We start from the raw sequence: 20,691 nt of genomic DNA on the forward strand, positions 1-20,691 counted from the left end.
AACAAGCTCCTTTTTGGAGCTGCTACTGATGAATTAAAAACACACTCCAGACTTCAACCCTGATTCAGAGTCAGAGAACGTTTCTCTGTGCACAACGGGAGAAGGCCAAGGGCATGCCCACATTTCACCTGGTGGCAGGAGGTCGATGGTCACTGCTTTGACAGTCAGAGGACAGGCGGTAATCCCGTCACCGAGTGACCATTTTTTGATTTGTGTATGGTTTCAGGCAAAAAAAAGAATTACAAACAGATGCCCAATCTGGTCCTGGAATCAGGTGAGTTGTAGAACATTTTGAGTCATCGGGAAAGTTTTAAACATGTTTAAAAAATTGTGACTTTGTGAAAATTGCATTTAAAAAAAAGGTGAATAATTGGATATATTTAATCTTGCGTTGGTGAAAGTGCACAGTTAGGTAGAGTACGTAGTAACTGGTAAACCCCCCTCCCCCCCCCCCGTTCTCTGCAACAGGAACCCCATGAAAATCACGCCACAATCTTCAACAGAAGACAGAGTCGAGATATTTAACAGACAATTTTTAGGTTTTTATAAAAGTGTGGGGGGGGGGGGGTAAGAAGACACACCATTTTGCGCACTTGATGGTGCATGTGCAAAGAAATTACGTAATCAGTTGTAATCTGAAATAATCTGTTACAACTACATGTAATCAGAAATAATAGCTAGAAGTAAGAACTGCAATTACATGCAAATTTTGGCTACGATTTTTAAAACTCAGGCCCGATTTCCTCAATGGCCAAAAACGAGTGATGGGAGACAAACCTTAGGTTTAGATAACTTTAGCCTTTTGTTGTGAATTACAGTTGAACTAGCTGATGTTAGCTAGCAAACTTTTGTATTTAATTTAGATTTTTCTATTTTTATTCACAGGACAAATTCTGTCCTTCCAGCAAACTTTCGTATCTTAAAACTCTCAAAATCCAATTTTTTATACATTAATACTGGGAGGTCAAAGCTCTGCCTGCAAAAAAAAAAAAAAAAAAATCATGCATTTTGTATTTCAAGTAGGAAGTGTAGCCGATGCCCTGAAATGCCCACATCGCCCACGGGATGGCGACAAAAGCTGCTCAAATGTGCGACAAGCTCTCGACTATTTATTCATTTGAGAAGTTAACCTTTGGTGAAAATAAGACGACCTGACAGACACAAATCAACTTACAGTTGTGTCCTTTGACTTGATGGGCAACTAACTAGTTAGTTTTTTATAAATTAAAATGGGAACATTGTCACTTTATTTCTTCAGAGCAGATTGTTGGCTGAGATGTGCCAATTTTAAAATGATGAAATAAAATATGATAATAAAATATAATGTCTCCCAACTAGCAAAGATTTTTCTGCGTTTGCAAACACCAAATTAAGACCAGTCTGTTTCAAAGAAACTTTTGCTAATTCTTGTATTCTATATTTTGTTGAGAAATTAAAACCATGGAAAACGTGTGGCGGTACGTTTTATCTTCCCGGCTGGAAACGTCTCCATGACATCATTGGTGTCGGGCAGCGACGACTGATGAGAAAGGAAATGAAACGGCCCTGATGCCCTGAGATAGGCCTCAGAGATGGAACATGTGATACGCCGCCATGTACAATGGTGAACAAACGCATTCACTCCATCGCCATTCCAGACCCGGGTGAAGACAAAAACAATCCGTCATGACAGTTAATCATTTCTGTTAATCTGCGTGTCGCGCGCTGCTGATCAGCGTCGTCTGTTATGAGGGGCTTCATTTGAAAACGCACACAGACAACAAGCGGCGCGATGAATACAAATGGTGCTGCACAAAAGGATGAGATTAACACAGCCTCCCTGTGCGTTCACTCTCTGACACTTTCTCTTTCTCTCTTTGCAGGTTGGGTGGAGCAGGAGACGTATTATTAGCGTTCATAACGTGACACTGTGAAACGTGCGCCTGTGCACGATGACTGATTGTCAGCGTGCGCTCGTGAAGGAACATCTGTGTCACGCTGCACGGATCTCCTCACGAATCTGATTATCATAAAAATACAGCTGGAAATCTGCTTTTCATTGGACACAGAGTTTTTGTTTTCTCAGGAAACATCCACAGCGCAGGAACGGCGACATGTACCTCATGTAGTTGTAGTCTTACACACCTCTCTGCAGCTTCTCTCCCCCTGCCATCCCCTCATTACCCCATCCCCGTAGAGACGGTGCCTGCTCCCAGACCACCAATAACCAGCAAAAATCTATTTAAGCATAAAAATTCAAAAAGAAAAAATAATATAGCACCTTCAACTGCACCACAGACTAAAACAGTTAAATGTGGTCTATTAAACATTAGGTCTCTCTCTTCTAAGTCCCTGTTGGTAAATGATATAATAATTGATCAACATATTGATTTATTCTGCCTAACAGAAACCTGGTTACAGCAGGATGAATATGTTAGTTTAAATGAGTCAACACCCCCGAGTCACACTAACTGTCAGAACGCTCGTAGCACGGGCCGGGGCGGAGGATTAGCAGCAATCTTCCATTCCAGCTTATTAATTAATCAAAAACCCAGACAGAGCTTTAATTCATTTGAAAGCTTGACTCTTAGTCTTGTCCATCCAAATTGGAAGTCCCAAAAACCAGTTTTATTTGTTATTATCTATCGTCCACCTGGTCGTTACTGTGAGTTTCTCTGTGAATTTTCAGACCTTTTGTCTGACTTAGTGCTTAGCTCAGATAAGATAATTATAGTGGGTGATTTTAACATCCACACAGATGCTGAGAATGACAGCCTCAACACTGCATTTAATCTATTATTAGACTCTATTGGCTTTGCTCAAAAAGTAAATGAGTCCACCCACCACTTTAATCATATCTTAGATCTTGTTCTGACTTATGGTATGGAAATAGAAGACTTAACAGTATTCCCTGAAAACTCCCTTCTGTCTGATCATTTCTTAATAACATTTACATTTACTCTGATGGACTACCCAGCAGTGGGGAATAAGTTTCATTACACTAGAAGTCTTTCAGAAAGCGCTGTAACTAGGTTTAAGGATATGATTCCTTCTTTATGTTCTCTAATGCCATATACCAACACAGTGCAGAGTAGCTACCTAAACTCTGTAAGTGAGATAGAGTATCTCGTCAATAGTTTTACATCCTCATTGAAGACAACTTTGGATGCTGTAGCTCCTCTAAAAAAGAGAGCTTTAAATCAGAAGTGCCTGACTCCGTGGTATAACTCACAAACTCGTAGCTTAAAGCAGATAACCCGTAAGTTGGAGAGGAAATGGCGTCTCACTAATTTAGAAGATCTTCACTTAGCCTGGAAAAAGAGTCTGTTGCTCTATAAAAAAGCCCTCCGTAAAGCTAGGACATCTTTCTACTCATCACTAATTGAAGAAAATAAGAACAACCCCAGGTTTCTTTTCAGCACTGTAGCCAGGCTGACAAAGAGTCAGAGCTCTATTGAGCTGAGTATTCCATTAACTTTAACTAGTAATGACTTCATGACTTTCTTTGCTAACAAAATTTTAACTATTAGAGAAAAAATTACTCATAACCATCCCAAAGATGTATCGTTATCTTTGGCTGCTTTCAGTGATGCCGGTATTTGGTTAGACTCTTTCTCTCCGATTGTTCTGTCTGAGTTATCTTCATTAGTTACTTCATCCAAACCATCAACATGTTTATTAGACCCCATTCCTACCAGGCTGCTCAAGGAAGCCCTACCATTATTTAATGCTTCAATCTTAAATATGATCAATCTATCTTTGTTAGTTGGCTATGTACCACAGGCTTTTAAGGTGGCAGTAATTAAACCATTACTTAAAAAGCCATCACTTGACCCAGCTATCTTAGCTAATTATAGGCCAATCTCCAACCTTCCTTTTCTCTCAAAAATTCTTGAAAGGGTAGTTGTAAAACAGCTAACTGATCATCTGCAGAGGAATGGTCTATTTGAAGAGTTTCAGTCAGGTTTTAGAATTCATCATAGTACAGAAACAGCATTAGTGAAGGTTACAAATGATCTTCTTATGGCCTCGGACAGTGGACTCATCTCTGTGCTTGTTCTGTTAGACCTCAGTGCTGCTTTTGATACTGTTGACCATAAAATTTTATTACAGAGATTAGAGCATGCCATAGGTATTAAAGGCACTGCGCTGCGGTGGTTTGAATCATATTTGTCTAATAGATTACAATTTGTTCATGTAAATGGGGAATCTTCTTCACAGACTAAAGTTAATTATGGAGTTCCACAAGGTTCTGTGCTAGGACCAATTTTATTCACTTTATACATGCTTCCCTTAGGCAGTATTATTAGACGGTATTGCTTAAATTTTCATTGTTACGCAGATGATACCCAGCTTTATCTATCCATGAAGCCAGAGGACACACAACAATTAGCTAAACTGCAGGATTGTCTTACAGACATAAAGACATGGATGACCTCTAATTTCCTGCTTTTAAACTCAGATAAAACTGAAGTTATTGTACTTGGCCCCACAAATCTTAGAAACATGGTGTCTAACCAGATCCTTACTCTGGATGGCATTACCCTGACCTCTAGTAATACTGTGAGAAATCTTGGAGTCATTTTTGATCAGGATATGTCATTCAAAGCGCATATTAAACAAATATGTAGGACTGCTTTTTTGCATTTACGCAATATCTCTAAAATCAGAAAGGTCTTGTCTCAGAGTGATGCTGAAAAACTAATTCATGCATTTATTTCCTCTAGGCTGGACTATTGTAATTCATTATTATCAGGTTGTCCTAAAAGTTCCCTAAAAAGCCTTCAGTTAATTCAAAATGCTGCAGCTAGAGTACTGACAGGGACTAGAAGGAGAGAGCATATCTCACCCATATTGGCCTCTCTTCATTGGCTTCCTGTTAATTCTAGAATAGAATTTAAAATTCTTCTTCTTACTTATAAGGTTTTGAATAATCAGGTCCCATCTTATCTTAGGGACCTCGTAGTACCATATCACCCCAATAGAGCGCTTCGCTCTCAGACTGCAGGCTTACTTGTAGTTCCTAGGGTTTGTAAGAGTAGAATGGGAGGCAGAGCCTTCAGCTTTCAGGCTCCTCTCCTGTGGAACCAGCTCCCAATTCAGATCAGGGAGACAGACACCCTCTCTACTTTTAAGATTAGGCTTAAAACTTTCCTTTTTGCTAAAGCTTATAGTTAGGGCTGGATCAGGTGACCCTGAACCATCCCTTAGTTATGCTGCTATAGACGTAGACTGCTGGGGGGTTCCCATGATGCACTGTTTCTTTCTCTTTTTGCTCTGTATGCACCACTCTGCATTTAATCATTAGTGATCGATCTCTGCTCCCCTCCACAGCATGTCTTTTTCCTGGTTCTCTCCCTCAGCCCCAACCAGTCCCAGCAGAAGACTGCCCCTCCCTGAGCCTGGTTCTGCTGGAGGTTTATTCCTGTTAAAAGGGAGTTTTTCCTTCCCACTGTAGCCAAGTGCTTGCTCACAGGGGGTCGTTTTGACCGTTGGGGTTTTACATAATTATTGTATGGCCTTGCCTTACAATATAAAGCGCCTTGGGGCAACTGTTTGTTGTGATTTGGTGCTATATAAAAAAATTGATTGATTGATTGATTGATGTACCGCGCGGCCTGCGCAGTGCCAGGCCAACGCACCAGGTCATTTACAACGTGATGGATCCAAAAGTTAGTTTGTCCTCCTTTTAATCATGTTCGTATTTATCCATTGTGATTTTGGGGAGGTGATGGTCTTGTGGTTAAGCGTTGGGCTTGAGACCAGAAGATCCTCAGTTCAAATCCCAGCCTGACCGGAAAATCACTAAGGGCCCTTGGGCAAGGTCCTTAATTCCCTAGTTGCTCCCGGTCTGTAGTGAGCACTTTGTATGGCAGCAGCCTGACATCAGGGTGAATGTGAGGCATTATTGTAAAGCGCTTTGAGCGTCTGATGCAGATGGAAAAGCGCGATGTAAATGCAGTTCATTTACCATTTAGGGCCAGTGAAGGTCAATTTAAAGAAAATATGGTGTAAGCTGTGAGATTTAAAATACAGGTGATTTGAGGGGATCCTGGAAGTGACGCATTCTCGTGCATGCGTACGACGCCGTTGTTAGTGTGTGAATCGGAACACCGTCAACAGTTCTTGTAACGGACGAAATGATCAAAGTATGTGATGGAAAACAGGCAAAAATACCCCATTAAAGGAAGGGATTGAAAACTCTTCCTGATCTGTACAAAATTCTAACAGAGACATGGAACCGTGGCAAAGTGATATATCTGACCATGAGTCCAACAGTCAAATTTATTCAGCCCAACGGAACCTCTGCCAACACTCTTTTCCATTTCCACAAATTTTTTACCTCAGAAAATGTCTCAAAGTTTAAGTCAAAGTCCTGTTTGAAGTGACTTTACATAAGCTAAAATCTAATATACAAATAATGAATGTTTACTGAGGCTTTTCAGGTTTCAAATCCCGTAAAACCTCGGAGAGGTCGCTGCGCTGTGAGATCTCAGTAACACTGAGATCTGCATTGAGACGCTCTGATCACGCTGCACTTTAACCGCTGCACACAGACAACACCATTAACATCACAACATAAAACTATTTTTATATTGTGCCTAAAACTCTCATGAATATATTCTCTGGGTTTATGGACGTTGTTATTGTGTTTGTTTTATGTAAACATGCGAGAATCACAGTCTGTCTCTCCGTTATTTTCAGTGGGAGCTGCTGTGAGCTACAATCACTTCCTGATCATGTCGTTCTGGGGGAAAGTGAAGTTTGCTCTGTAACGTCTTGATTATTGTTCTTTACAACACTGTTTGTCCTCTTTGTTCCAGACTAATATATATAATATGTCTGAAATTCGGTTTGCGTTTATTAAATTCCACGCAGATTAAACGTAACAGACACGGATTATTTGTTATAATTGTTTTAGCAAGTTTTCAGGGTATCATGCAGCAGTCTCTTATTAATGTGACGAAAAGCATAAAAAAATTGACATTTTTGTAGTATAATATTCATTTACAATTGTCATCGCGTGGATTCTCTATGTTGTTTTGACTGCAGTGACTCTCTGGCACGCAAGGGATTATGGGATACTTGAAAACCCCCGAATGAGTTCAATGGAGCAAATATTTCATAAGCTGAAAGATGGAAATAATCTCTCCATTGAAAGAATATAAAAACATTCATTATTTGTTTTATATAATGGCTAAAATAGATGCTTGTCATTTGATATTATATTATTTATAAACAATAGAGCAGGGGCTTACATTTTGGTGTGGTGCTTTGACATCAACAGTCCAACACAAATTTTAGGGCTCCTTCACACACAGCACAAACAAGTAGGAATCAGGGTGAAACAGCCCGCATGAAAACATTGAGCTGACGTCATGAGGGGCACATGGTTGGGCAGGCGTGCACAATCCCACTGCAACTGTTTTGTTCACGTGCACAAGCGTGCACAAAACTGTTGCAGCGAGAACATAGTGTAAACAGCTGGAGCATGTGTAACCACATCACGCAGCTGCTTTGGAAAAAAAAAACAAGACAGGCCACCCACGGGATTCAAACCTGCAATTTATAAAAGCTCTGATTGCCAGCCAGAAACTTTACCACTGCGCTACCATCACTGTCCTATAAAAGGTGGCGTAAAATATCTGAAATCAACTGGGAGATAAACGTATTTAAAAATATATAAAACCACACACCATATAAATATACCGCATTTTATTGAATCCCTCTTATTGAGTAAACAATACAAGTATGATCCGTCTGCTCGTCTGTAAATGACCCATGGTCACAGACGTACAGTCATGAAATTACATAGATAAAGCAGTTCGCTCTTATCATGTCCACATCTGCTGGCCCAGTGTCTCCTGCTGACATGTGTGTCCTGTGGACGGCGCGCCGCAAGATAAACACCGCATCGTGGAACAGAGCTCACGTGGGTGACATGACATTCAGATCACCCACTGTCCATGTGCGCGCCATGCGCTCGCTATGTTTTTTATATAACGCCTGAGTGGATCCTTGTCATTTGATTGGTGCTTTGTATGTCACATGACATGGATGAATTCATCTCATTTGTGTTGCATTGCATTTATAGTGCAGCTTGGTTCCATTTAGAGTGCAAATTTGGTTCCATACGTTTGGTACCATTGCATTCTGCACAGACATGCATGCACGCATGTCCTTGTGCATGCGCACACACGTGATCGCGCACGCACGCGCAATCATGCACGCGCATGTGCGTGTCCACACATATGCGCGCACGCACACACAAAACAAATCCACTGTGCTGTCTGGAGGCTGTTAGTAGGGAGAAAGAAAAGCTGGACTCATTTCTGCCGTGATTTTTTTTCGCTGCACTGAGGACGTACACAGTCTTTTTTTGGTTGTACACGCATGCACAAGCGCCGACCAGGTTGCGTGTGTGCACACGCGTGGGGGGAAAACAACTCTCCCGAGACATAATTTGATTGAGCTAACTGACGTTGCTAATTCACACACACAGACACACACACACAAAACAAATCCACTGTACTGTCTGGAGGCTGTTACCAGGAAGAGAGAAGAAAAGCTGGACTCATTTCTGACATGATTTTTTTTTCGCTGCACTGAGGATGTACACAGTCAACCGAGCTGGGTGTGTGTGTGTGTGTGCACGAGGGGGACAACGACACGATGTTTGATTGAGCTAACTGATGCTGCTTGTAACATACACACACACACACACACACACACACACACACACACACACACACACACACACAGAAAATCCACTCCGCTGTAAGCCATCTGGATGCATGAAGACCTGTTCACATGAAACGCTGATGTGATTTTTGGCTGGACTGAGGAAGTACACAAAGTCTTTTTTTAATGGAAGTCCGAAGTCAGTGCACAGCATCAGTGGACTACATGTTACAATTTGGACTTTAGCAGCAGTGGAACAACAAAATGTAAGTCCCTTTTCTGTAGTTTATAAATTAATAAAATCAAATAAGAAGGATCTATTTTAGGCATTATATTAAACAAACAATGAATGGTTTTACATTCTTTCAATGGAACAAATATTTAATTTAGTGAAAGCTGGAAGATACCATTCAACTCGGCTTCGCCTTGTTGAATGGTATCTTCCAGCTTTCACCTTATGAAATATTTGTACCATTGAACTCATAAACATTCGTTATTTGTATATGTCCACATGAGGACAGCAAGCAGACATGCGCGTCACAGTGGACAGTTGTTATTTCATGTCTGTCAAAAGATGGTTCCTGTTCCTCTGCTGAGATGTCCAGAGCCAGACATCTCAACAGCTGCAGCTATTGGTGGACACGCCCCCTGTCAGTTCAGCGCACACACACCAATGTGTCACTCTGTCTCTGTTATGTGATCATTATTTTTAGTTATTTGTTATGTAATTGTGTATGTAGGTGGTGTAGTACTTATTAATATACCTGTCCTGGCGGTGATATATGTGTTTTTAATGTGACACGTTGTGTGCACTGAGCTGTCATCCAGCTGTCAGTGTGCTGCGATCAGCTGACAGGCAGCTTGCTGTGCTGTGTGCGCTCTGACCTGGCTGTCCAGTCCCCATGTGATCTGTACATACATATAAGCATTTATGCAAGTGTGCTCCCCCCCACGCCATGTGTTTTGGGTGGGGGGGGGCATGAGACACACACACACATGCGAGACACATGCACCACATGTGTGTTGGTTTTGCAAAGCCACACTTGTGGGGGCACTGAGACAAATTTCACATCCGGCTCGAAAGTGATCATCTGCTGATTGTTTTCGTGCTGACAGTGTGAATGTCAGGTGAGCGGTGTTAGATGTTTGTGTGCGTCACCTGGAATTTGGCCAACACCTGTCGTGAGAGGGATCAAACAGACTCTCACAGGGCACTGTCTGTCTTTCAGCTGCTGGTGTGCGTGAATAGTTGTAGCGACATGTGTACGAGGCGTTGGAGGCAGCTAAGATTTTTCACGAATGGCATGCAATTCCTCCTTCGTGCGCTAGTCGGCTTCAGTCATGTGTGAAGGGGCCCTTACATAGGAGTCCAAAATTGATCTCAGTCAACTTGGAAAAACAGTTAGTTACGATACGATACGATACGACACACTTTATTGTCCCCTCAGGGAAATTTGTCTTGGACTCATGCTAGGTGCCTTACAAGAAAAGAGAAAACAAACAATACAGATAAAAACACAATCACATCCATAACAAATTAACATGACAGGAGTCAGGAGAAACACCATAAATATTGCATAATTCCAATTTTAAACATTATTGTTTAACAATTTAATAGACATGGGGACGAATGAATTTTTAAATCTATTCAGTCTACTCCGAGGAACTCTGTACCTTCTCCCAGAAGGAAGGAGAGTGTACTCTGCGTGAAGAACATGAACTGAATCCATCAGTATCCTCTGAGCTGCTTTCAAAACAGACTCTTCATAGAGTGAACTGAGGGACTGATATTGTTTCTTTCTGATTATCTTCATTGCATCATCAATTTGTCTGTTAAGTTTTGTTTTAAATTGTACAGAAAGATTGCCGTACCAGGCAGTCATGCCATACCTAACTAGGCTCTCTAACACTGCCTGGTAAAACAACAACATAATTTTCTGATTGACTCCATACAAACGAAGTCTACGAAGGAAATAAAGTCTTTGATGGAATCGGGAGCACAAACTGTCCACATGTGCAGTCCAGCTGAAGGTATTGTCTATGTGCAGCCCCAAGTACTTGTATGAGTTGACCTGGTCAATGGGAATACCATGTATGACCACAGGAGTGATCACAGAGTTAGTCCATGATACTTCCAAGAACAGCTCTTCATGACTCCAATCGGCTTACGGCGAAGTGGATTTGTTTGTGTGTGTGTGTGTGTGTGTTAGAAGAATTAGCACCTTCAGTTAGCTCATTCAAATCATCATCCTTCAGCAAACAAATTCCGCTATGTTTATCTAAACGCCGAAGTAAGTTACGTTGCATCGAATTCTCCTGTAAAGTGTCACATTTACCAAAAACCTCATTGATTTCTATTACTAATTAAAAGTGTCGTCTTTTCTTCTGGCTTTTACACAGCTTCTAACTTCCAACCAGGAAAAATGCCGCTAATAAAGCTGTGATAATTCTAACATCACTAATTGTGACGTTATTCTCCCCACTAACTTGTTTTGGCAAAACAAGTAAAAATGTTGTAAGTGTAAATAAAGTTAGTGTTGAAACCTGTGTTGTTTTCGCCGTCCAGCAGACATCCAGCAATACTCTGGTGTGAAATCTGTCTAGGTTTTATCCAAAGTTTTCCTGATAGGATCTCCGGTTGTCGATGTTTACGAGCTCTGCCCACGATTGTGTTTCTGCTGCCATTTTATTTTATTTTTTATTTTTGTTTATTTTATTTGATTTTTTTTATTTGGCTCCATTGTGCTAATACGAGCACATATAGTGTTGCAGTGCTGCTTGACGTTTGAAATGCATGCTGGGAAAAGCTTTCCCATGTGTGATGGAGTCTTGTCAGTGTATTTGAACCCATGTGGGTCAAAATGTTATTTTATTTTTTAACGCAGGTGAATTTTGATCATATGGATGATATATAACTGTGTGAATCTTGTATGTTAATTGTAAGGAACAAAATTTCATTGGTGCTGAAGAAAATGCTTTTCATGACTTAAATAGTAAAAAAGTAAAAGAAGTACATCTTTAACATTAAAAAATGTTCCAGACCAAATGGGTGGATGGACTTGGCATATTGAAAGCACAGTGATTCAAGCTGAACCTGGGTTCATAGGCACCTCTGCTGTGGAAAGAAGTCCACACTTGTATTTTTTTTAACTTCACCATCAGTCCTGAAGCCCCTCTTGCCGTCTGTCACTGTCATAATAATTAATAAAAGAATCAACATGCAGCAATTCTGCCTCTGGAAGCAGCTCTCTGTGGAAGCTCTGCAGAAGAATCCTGCTCCAAAGTTGAAGAAATTCTCAGCGTGTTCTTTACGTGTGTTCTGTGTTATGCAGCGTTAATGTCGGTGCAGATCTTTGAGCTGTGTCCTGACGTGGTTACCATCTGTTTTCTGTCTCGGTTTGTGTATTTCGATGAACTTGTGTATGATGTGTTATCTGTTCCACCTGACTGGGTGCTGCTGCATATTTCCCTTTAATTATGTCTTATCAGCATCTCGCTTTGTCTGTTGGGTGAACTGTGAGCTTAAATTGGCAATTCCTCTTTGAGTTGGTTGAATTTTTTTTGCCTCCATCAAAGGCTTTTTTGTGACTTTGTCCTCGTCTTCTGAGCGTCTGAGGTTGGTGATGCAGCTGCGGGTTTATCAAAGCAGATTACAGTAAGCCTGTTATGTCCTTTCATTGTGTTTTATCTGTTTAAGCCCCCAAATTAAACCTCCTAATGCTGTGTTTTGTGTTAAGATGTTCCTTTTTACTTTAGTTTTCATTGTCAGGAGAAGACGAACTTGCTGTAAGGACCCATTAAAAAAAACAAAACAAAACATTAGTTAATGATCCTTGACATCAGGAAAAAAGTGGTGAGGGCGGGTAGATTTTATTATTATTGTTGGTACCCGTGTGACTTGCATAAAAAGTCTCTTGCACCGTTGGTCTACTAAAAACAGGAAGTCAGCCATTTTGAATTATCGTCTCATTTTGCCGTGATTTCCACACGTTGTATTTGAACGACCTCTTCCTCGGGATTTTGTCTAATGCACTTGAAATATCTTTCAGATCATCCAGAAACGATACTGATCAAAAGTTATCGAAAGCTTTTCTCTATGTCGAAGGGTGTGGCTGCTATGGTGCCGCCATTTTGACCCTTCGTCATGATAACTCCTTCATGCTTTGTCTGATTGACTTGAAACTTCACATGTGTGATGAGGGTCGGTCCCTGAACACACCTGGCCCCTCTCTTTGTGCTCTGAGTGACCTCTAGTGGATGAACCATCAACTTGTGATAACTCCTTCATGCATTGTCTTATTTGCTTGAAACTTGAACTGTCTACCCCTGTATGCCCCTGCTCACATCTGGTCACAAGGGGACCCACTAGCCCAGGGAGGCAGTGGTGTGGACATGAGTGCCCGTATATGACTGCTTGCAGTCCTAGTTCAATCAATCAATCAATTTTATTTATATAGCGCCAAATCACAACAAACAGTTGCCCCAAGGCCCTTTATATTGTAAGGCAAGGCCATACAATAATTACAGAAAAACCCCAACTGTCAAAACGACCCCCTGTGAGCAAGCACTTGGCGACAGTGGGAAGGAAAAACTCCCTTTTAACAGGAAGAAACCTCCAGCAGAACCAGGCTCAGGGAGGGGCAGTCTTCTGCTGGGACTGGTTGGGGCTGAGGGAGAGAACCAGGAAAAAGACATGCCGAGAAGGGGGGCAGAGATCGATCACTAATGATTAAATGCAGAGTGGTGCATACAGAGCAAAAAGAGAAAGAAACACTCAGTGCATCATGGGAACCCCCCAGCAGTCTAAGTCTATAGCAGCATAACTAAGGGATGGTTCAGGGTCACCTGATCCAGCCCTAACTATAAGCTTTAGCAAAAAGGAAAGTTTTAAGCCTAATCTTAAAAGTAGAGAGGGTGTCTGTCTCCCTGATCCGAATTGGGAGCTGGTTCCACAGGAGAGGAGCCTGAAAGCTGAAGGCTCTGCCTCTGATTCTACTCTTACAAACCCTAGGAACTACAAGTAAGCCTGCAGTCTGAGAGCGAAGCGCTCTATTGAGTTATTATTAGTTATTATTATTTCTTAGTTATTATTATTTTTCTTAGAAACAGGCACGTACATCATAATTTCAAACCTGACAAATGACACAGTACCTGCAGGCCAAGTGAGGAACTAAATATATCAGATATTTTTAAAATAAATCTTGTTTCTATGTTGAACACAGTCAGTGTGCTGCACGCTAGTAGTGTGATAAACATGTTAGTGGAGCAACTGACACTTTCCGGGCGCAGCTCTGTAAACTTCGGCTGTATTCAGCCAGTGCATACTCACTACATAGTGGATGTGCCGGTTCTTGCATCAGCTGTACTCCCATCAATGAAATTCGCCAATAAATAAATAAATAAAATATAAAATAGATGCGGGTCGATTTGGGCATGTGGGCAGGATGATAAACTCTTTTATTTTTATGGGGCCTAAATTGTGACCTACTGAAAAACTGGATCCACATTTACTTCTGACAATATTATCATCTATTAAAATACTCTGACTTTAATTAAGGCTGTGGAAGGCAGGTTGTGCCGGCTGGAAAGGGAAAATGTCCATCACCTTATTTTTCACCTCATCATGATGTCATCGTCCACTACAATTAAGGAATGTAAAAACGGGGACAAAAAAAGATAATTATGAAATAAGTCACAATTATGAGATAAGAAAACGCCATTAAACTGCCAAGCGTGAACCCTCAAACTGAATTATCAGGTGTAGATGATGGATGGCTTGTTGATTAAATTATAACACACTTTATATCTGAATTATTAAAGCTACACTGTGTTAGATTTAGGGGTGTTTATTAGCATGAATGGAATACAGCATTCATAACCACCTGAACGAAAGCAACATCATTTCATGAGCCCCCACATAGAGCCGCCACGCTGATGCAACAGTCCAAAATGGACATGACATATTTTCTGGCAAATACTGCTTTTCTTTTTCTTTTTTTCGTTGGACTAGTTTGGGAGGTCGTGCAACTTACGCTCAGGTGTGACTTATAAACTGAAACATCATGTGTTCATTACTATTGATAATAATAATAAATTATTATTATTGTTATTTACAGGGCTTTCCCAAAATTGAAAGCACAAAATAAACTCTGATAATAAAAATAAATAGCAATAATAAAAGTACATGACAACAAGTCACAAAAATCCCAAATTATAAGGATGATTTTAAAAAATTCTAATGGACCCACATTGCCAGCAGTGTGTAGCTGATGAGTTGTTCTATTTTTATTTTTTGGAATATAGCAGTCCTTAAGAGCATCTGGCATAAAACCTGTGCCAAAATACCAATGTGGATGTGTGCTGGGTCCTCTGTGGCGACCCTGAACAAAATGAGAGCAGCTAGTTTACTTTTCCATGTTGCTGTGCAATCCATGTTGATCTGCATCAGATAACAACCAATATGTTGTCCAATGCATGTTTATTTGAGCATCTTGCTTATTTTTGGAATTTAAAAGTTAAGTAACAGCACACGCTATGGTGTGCACATACTCCACTGTGTCCAACTTGCACCCATGGAAGCACAGTTTTAAAAAGTGAGTTCCACATACAGCAAAAAGGTGCAGCTTACACTCAGTTGTGACTTCTATGTTTTTTTCCTCTTCAAGAGGCATTTTTTTTGACAGGTGTGACTTATACTCCAGTGCGAAAAGGTCCTCACATCCCCTTTCACAATTTGCAGTTCAGCTGGAAACCTGAAGAAAAAGAAGAGGAATGACTGGTTGCTCCCCTATTGACTGTCTGCTGGTTGCTTGTGCAGACTGACAAGTTTCAGAACCCATTTTTTTGGGAATTGGGGTTCATGCATGTTATTCATCACAAGAGAAGGCAAGTGAGGATGAAGGAATGAAAACTGTGACCAGTGACAGCACGAAACAATCTGCAACCTCACCACTAGGTGACACTAAATCCAACACACTGTAACTTTAAGTCATTGTTTTGAGGTAAATTAATATTATGAAATGGGAAATCTGATAAATTGGTCTCGCAGTTTGTAAATGTGATTTACTATCTGACCTTTGAGAAATGTTCCCAGGACTTACTAGCCTCATAATCATGGCTTTCTATCTCTCTTGAAATCACAGAATGAGTTATTTTTAGATGCTATGTTGTAAATATTATAATACAATTATGAGACATTATGTCATAATTATGACTTATTATCTTATAAATATCCTCTTTCTGAGTCAATGACATTTCTTAGTCATCCAGGTAGAAGATATTTAGAAGTTCATAGCAAATGGACTTCTTGTTGGAATTCAAGAGGTTCTGAAAATTAAAAAATTTTGCTGGCTCAGTGGTTAGCACTCTTGCCTCACAGCAAGAAGGTGTGGGGTTCGATTCTCTCCATGCCCAGTTCCTTGCTGCGTGGCGTTGGTCCCTGGGTACTGGCCGCTGCTGCTTGTGGTTGGACTGCATCTAACCATCTTTTTTAAAAGGACACATTTCATTGTATGTGTGAACAAAAGCAGCTCTTCTTTTTGACAAGTACAGTGGTGTAGTGTCCCCAAAACATGCTGGACACAGGTGGACACGGTCGGCCATCAAACAGACAAATTCAGCTTGTTCCACAGAAGTCATCGTTACGACAGTTTCTCTGGAGAGTGGTTAACGTCTGCTTGTCCAAAGATGAAGGTGCCACTTCAGAAGACCTTAGACCTTGGCACAATGGTTATTCCCCCCAATGACCTGTACCGGGATGTTACAGGGTTTTTTTTAGCAGTTATCTTGGTATTTGCAGTTCTCTGTGAATGGTTCCGAGAGCCTGCTGACTCGTGTAAATCCATGATCTGTTTTCTCGGACCTGGACTGAACCCTGGGGACTTTCCCATTCTACTGTGTTGTGCTGTCAAACAAACCCTTTTTACATGAACACAAACAAGATACCAGCCTCAGTCAAACATGATCACTGAGAGGAAATTTAAGTACATTGGCACTGAAGACATTTTGGAATTTCCGGCAACACTAATGGTGTGGCATCATCGCAGCAAGGAAGCTCATCTCCGGGTCGATTCCCAGATGGAATATGTACATCCAGGGTGGATTGAGGGATGTCTGTGTGTGGGTTTGTTTAACATGGGGGTGTCGTTGCACGCCAACAAACATCGTCTTTGACAGATTATTTGCTTATCCAATGGCTGTGAAATCCCAGACGACTGGGGTCTGAGGACCGGCTGCAGCCTTCATCCACTTTCACAGCTGTTGGGTTACAAGCCATCATCTCATACGCCTGATCCGCTGTTGAGGACTCTTTGCTCTGGGTTCCTGGTGAGCCTTCACACAAGGTCCTCACCGTATTTCACCCCAACAGGCAATCAATCCCCTGCTCGATCCATTGCCCAGGTGACACGGCACAGATGAGGGGTTACTGCTCAAAAAATTAAAGGAACACTTGGGAATGGGGAAAAAAAAATTCCTGCTGGATATCTTTCCTGATATGGACAGGGTAATGTGTTACACAGCAAATTTTGCAGAGTAAAATGTACTCTACAGGGAGTACATTTGGTCCCACTCCAACAAGAGTTAAATAAACTCTATTATAGTGTGAAATCAGCTCTATTGTCTTGTCAAACCAAGTTTTTCTAATGGCAATAAGTCATTCACAGCATGATAGTTAATTTAACACTGTGACAGAGTTTATTTAACTCTATTTGGAATGGGATCAAATGTAGTCCCAGCAGAGTTTAGTTTGTGCTGCAAAATTTACTGTGTAGAAATGAAATGATGTCACATCGATTGATGGAAATGAAAATTGTCAACCTACAAAGGGCTAAATTCAAAGACACCCCGAAAATCAAAATGAACAATGATGTGGCAGGTTTGTCCAATTAGACAAACTGTCATTGCAGCAACTCAAAATGGTACTCGATAATCTGTATGGTACATGCTTGTATTCATGCCTGCCAGTGTCGGGGCACAATCCTAATGAGAAAACAGATGGAGGTTTGGGGGTTCTCCTCCCAGATCTGGACCAGGGTATCACTTAGCTCCTGACAGTAGTGGGCACAGCAAACCAAAAAGTTAGCTTTGATAACTGTTAATCCGCTAACTGAAAAGTTAACTTTTATAAAGCTAATCCGATAAACCCCTAACAAATTTAGCGGCAGTTACAGCTAAAAGCTAAACCCATAACTTTTAATATTGATTCCAGCACACTGGCAGAACAACAAATCAGTACTTCTGTCTTAGATCAGCTTTCTCTCAGCAAAAGAGACCTGGTGACCAGAGAAAAAGGAAGAGATTTTTATTTTTGCAGCCATACAGACATGTCACAGGAGTCATGTACAGCAAGACAGTTTTGACTTATGGTTAAAATTCTAAACAAACTAATTCCGGACAAGTTATTGAAATTAACGTCACCTCTGTCATTTTACAAAGTGAAAATATCAGTCATATGTTTTAGTTTTAAAGTAATATACTAATTTATAAGATTTAGTGTTTATAGACACACATGCCGAAAAGCATTATGGGAAAATTCACACTGCCATGAACACTGCCTTCTGCTGGATGGCAGTGTGAATATCAATTGCCACACATTTGCTAAAAGTGCTGAATCACTTAACAAACAGCAACCTGGTGTCATCAGATGGACCCTGTGTTGATTAAAGTAAACCAGACAGCATTGTGTCGAGTTGGTTCATGCACATACTTCCAAAACAGAAGGTTCCCAGTTTAAGACCACATGTGTCTGTTGCTTCAGGTTGGGCTTCCGGCATAAAACTTTAGCCAGATCAACAAGCGGCTTGGTATCAGATGTGCTGTGCCAACCCCAAGTAAGAATGGAGAAGCTGCAGAAGTTGTTTTCAGAAACACCCCAAATGAATTAAAACTTATGAACATCTTTTTTTCTATCAGATATTTGTTGTAAAGTTGTTCTGCCCCAGAACTGCCCCCCCACCAATGTTTGTCTCCACGGTGAGGACATGTGAACTTCTGACCATTATTGCAAACGGTGTACCTTAACCTGATTATCATTATTTATCATCATTATTATTAGTAGTAGTAGTAGTAGAATTAGTATTATTTTACAAAATGATTCACTTTGGCATCCAAAGGTCAAGATAACTAGAACTTACTGTACTTTTAAAAATATAGTGAGAGCAATAACTTCTTTCATAATTGCCTGATTGTGTATGTGTCAGATACTTTGACCCCAGGAGACCTATTAACAGTGGGGTTAAAAGGTCAAAGGTCAAGATGATTGGTGCATTCTTTCACATTTACCTGATCGTCCCCAAACTTGTGTTAGCCAGGGTGACCCCAAGAATCCTACTAATTTTGAGGTCAAAGGTGAAAATCATTGAACTGTATTTTGTAAAAGCATTCTGCAGAAAGTGTCTCCTTCTGCAGAATGCACTATCTTCTTGTTAAAACTGAACTAGTTGCAAAATGTTTTGAAGAGCAACAAGAAGTTTGGTTTCCATTGACTTCCAGATAGTGCTGTGAGTGTTTTTCTAAATGCTTCACCTCAAACTTTAATATCTGTGACAAATGGTGATCTTGGTTATCTTATTGATTATTGATCCAGATTGCCTTTGTGTCTCACAATTCGAATAATCATTTGGATCCCATATTTCTGACTTGGTCTCTCACTGCTATTACTTACTCTCATAAAATTATATTAATAATGTCACAAATATATCTTCGTTTATCATAATAATAATTATAAAAACCTTTGCTTTTAGAAATTTAACCTCTCACATGTAGAAGCTTACATGTAGAAGCTTAGTTGAGAAATTATCACTTAATAATAACTGGAAATAAAATTATGTTGATACTAAAATAATAAAGTCACCTCCGAGCACACTTCCGCTACGTCACTTCCTTGAGGACCTGCCAAATATGGCGCTCCTGCTAAGGTCAGTATGTTTTATTTCCCCCTTAATAGCGTTAAGTTTATGACAGCGCTTCTGTTTGTCGTTTATTCGAGTTGACATTGTGATAATCGCGATTGTAACTCCGTTTCCCAACACATGCACGTGTTTTAAGTTTTTCTTTTGTGTCACAGCTTCAGCTAGCGGGCTAATGCTACCTCTGCTAGCGTTAGCACAAAGAATGAACTTTTTCTGGCAACGTTAATATGAAACATTTTACTTAATTCGATTTATTAAATATTGTGTCTGTCTCATGGCCGGATACTGTCGTGTGTCGGAAAGTGGAGAGAAAATAAAACCAGCTGCAGTCTTTGTTTCCGTTCTCTCACTGTGTAGAAGGGTTCGCTGTTGTTATTTACTTCCGTCTTTCCCGCACATGCGCACACAGACGGTCGGCAGAAAACTCCAGACTCCAAGCAAATGCACTGAGAATACCCACGCACGGGAAGATGCCTTCAGATTACGTGTCCACTCATATTGGAGATGACGACCATGAAAGATTTCAAGTTTTTGGAGGCGTACAATTATTTTATCAGTTGTCACGTGATCGCTGTTATCAGCCTGTTGATGCAGACGTTCATGTTTGTCTTCTGTCTGGTCCATCTCTGTGGGCTGAGTGCAGCTGCAGGACGTGCTCTGAAGTTGAGGAACTTTTAAACGCAGTCCAAAAAAGACACTCCAGCACAGTCCGGACGGTGTGCGTGTCATGCGTCAGGCTGTAGTTCACCTGTGTTACAGTAATTAAATGCAGTTCTGCATGTGTGCAAGATTGAAAAAATGGAGAAAAAACAACGAACCAAAGGTTTCTCTGTGACCAAAAAACCCCCACCACAATGAGGCAGCCACTTTAATTATATACACCCGCACATTGATTACATACACCTGTGTGAATCACATGACTTCCCAAAAATAAAGATTAAAAAAAAACAAAAAGATCCACAAACAAAATCAGCCTGTGTGTGTATTCATACATTTATACATTTTAACAACCTGAAAGCCACCAGACCAGCTAGAACTGAACCACGGGTTCCTGGACAGTCACCTCTGTGTTTCTTCTTGCTGGTTTTATTTCTTCCGCGGCTTACAGTCATTTTGATGC

The 20,691-nt window shown here is 40.7% G+C and overlaps 2 protein-coding genes across 2 annotated transcripts in view; both read left to right on the forward strand.

Annotated features, from left to right (window-relative positions):
• Positions 1 to 2,103, forward strand: part of atp1a2a (ATPase Na+/K+ transporting subunit alpha 2a) — a 166,160-nt gene extending 164,057 nt beyond the window's left edge. Inside the window, exon 24 of the mRNA XM_034182830.1 lies at positions 1,863 to 2,103. Within this exon, the coding sequence (XP_034038721.1) occupies positions 1,863 to 1,891 (29 nt within the window). The 3' untranslated portion in view covers positions 1,892 to 2,103. The remainder of the gene's footprint in view (positions 1 to 1,862) is intronic.
• Positions 2,104 to 19,526: 17,423 nt separating this feature from the next.
• The window catches only part of sdhc (succinate dehydrogenase complex, subunit C, integral membrane protein), a 44,046-nt gene continuing 42,881 nt past the window's right edge, over positions 19,527 to 20,691 (forward strand). The window contains exon 1 of the mRNA XM_034183738.1: positions 19,527 to 19,577. Coding sequence (XP_034039629.1) covers positions 19,561 to 19,577 — 17 coding nt within the window. The 5' untranslated portion in view covers positions 19,527 to 19,560. The remainder of the gene's footprint in view (positions 19,578 to 20,691) is intronic.

The sequence above is a fragment of the Thalassophryne amazonica genome, chromosome 12 (genome assembly GCF_902500255.1).
Source record: "Thalassophryne amazonica chromosome 12, fThaAma1.1, whole genome shotgun sequence".
Taxonomy (NCBI): Eukaryota; Metazoa; Chordata; class Actinopteri; order Batrachoidiformes; family Batrachoididae; genus Thalassophryne; species Thalassophryne amazonica.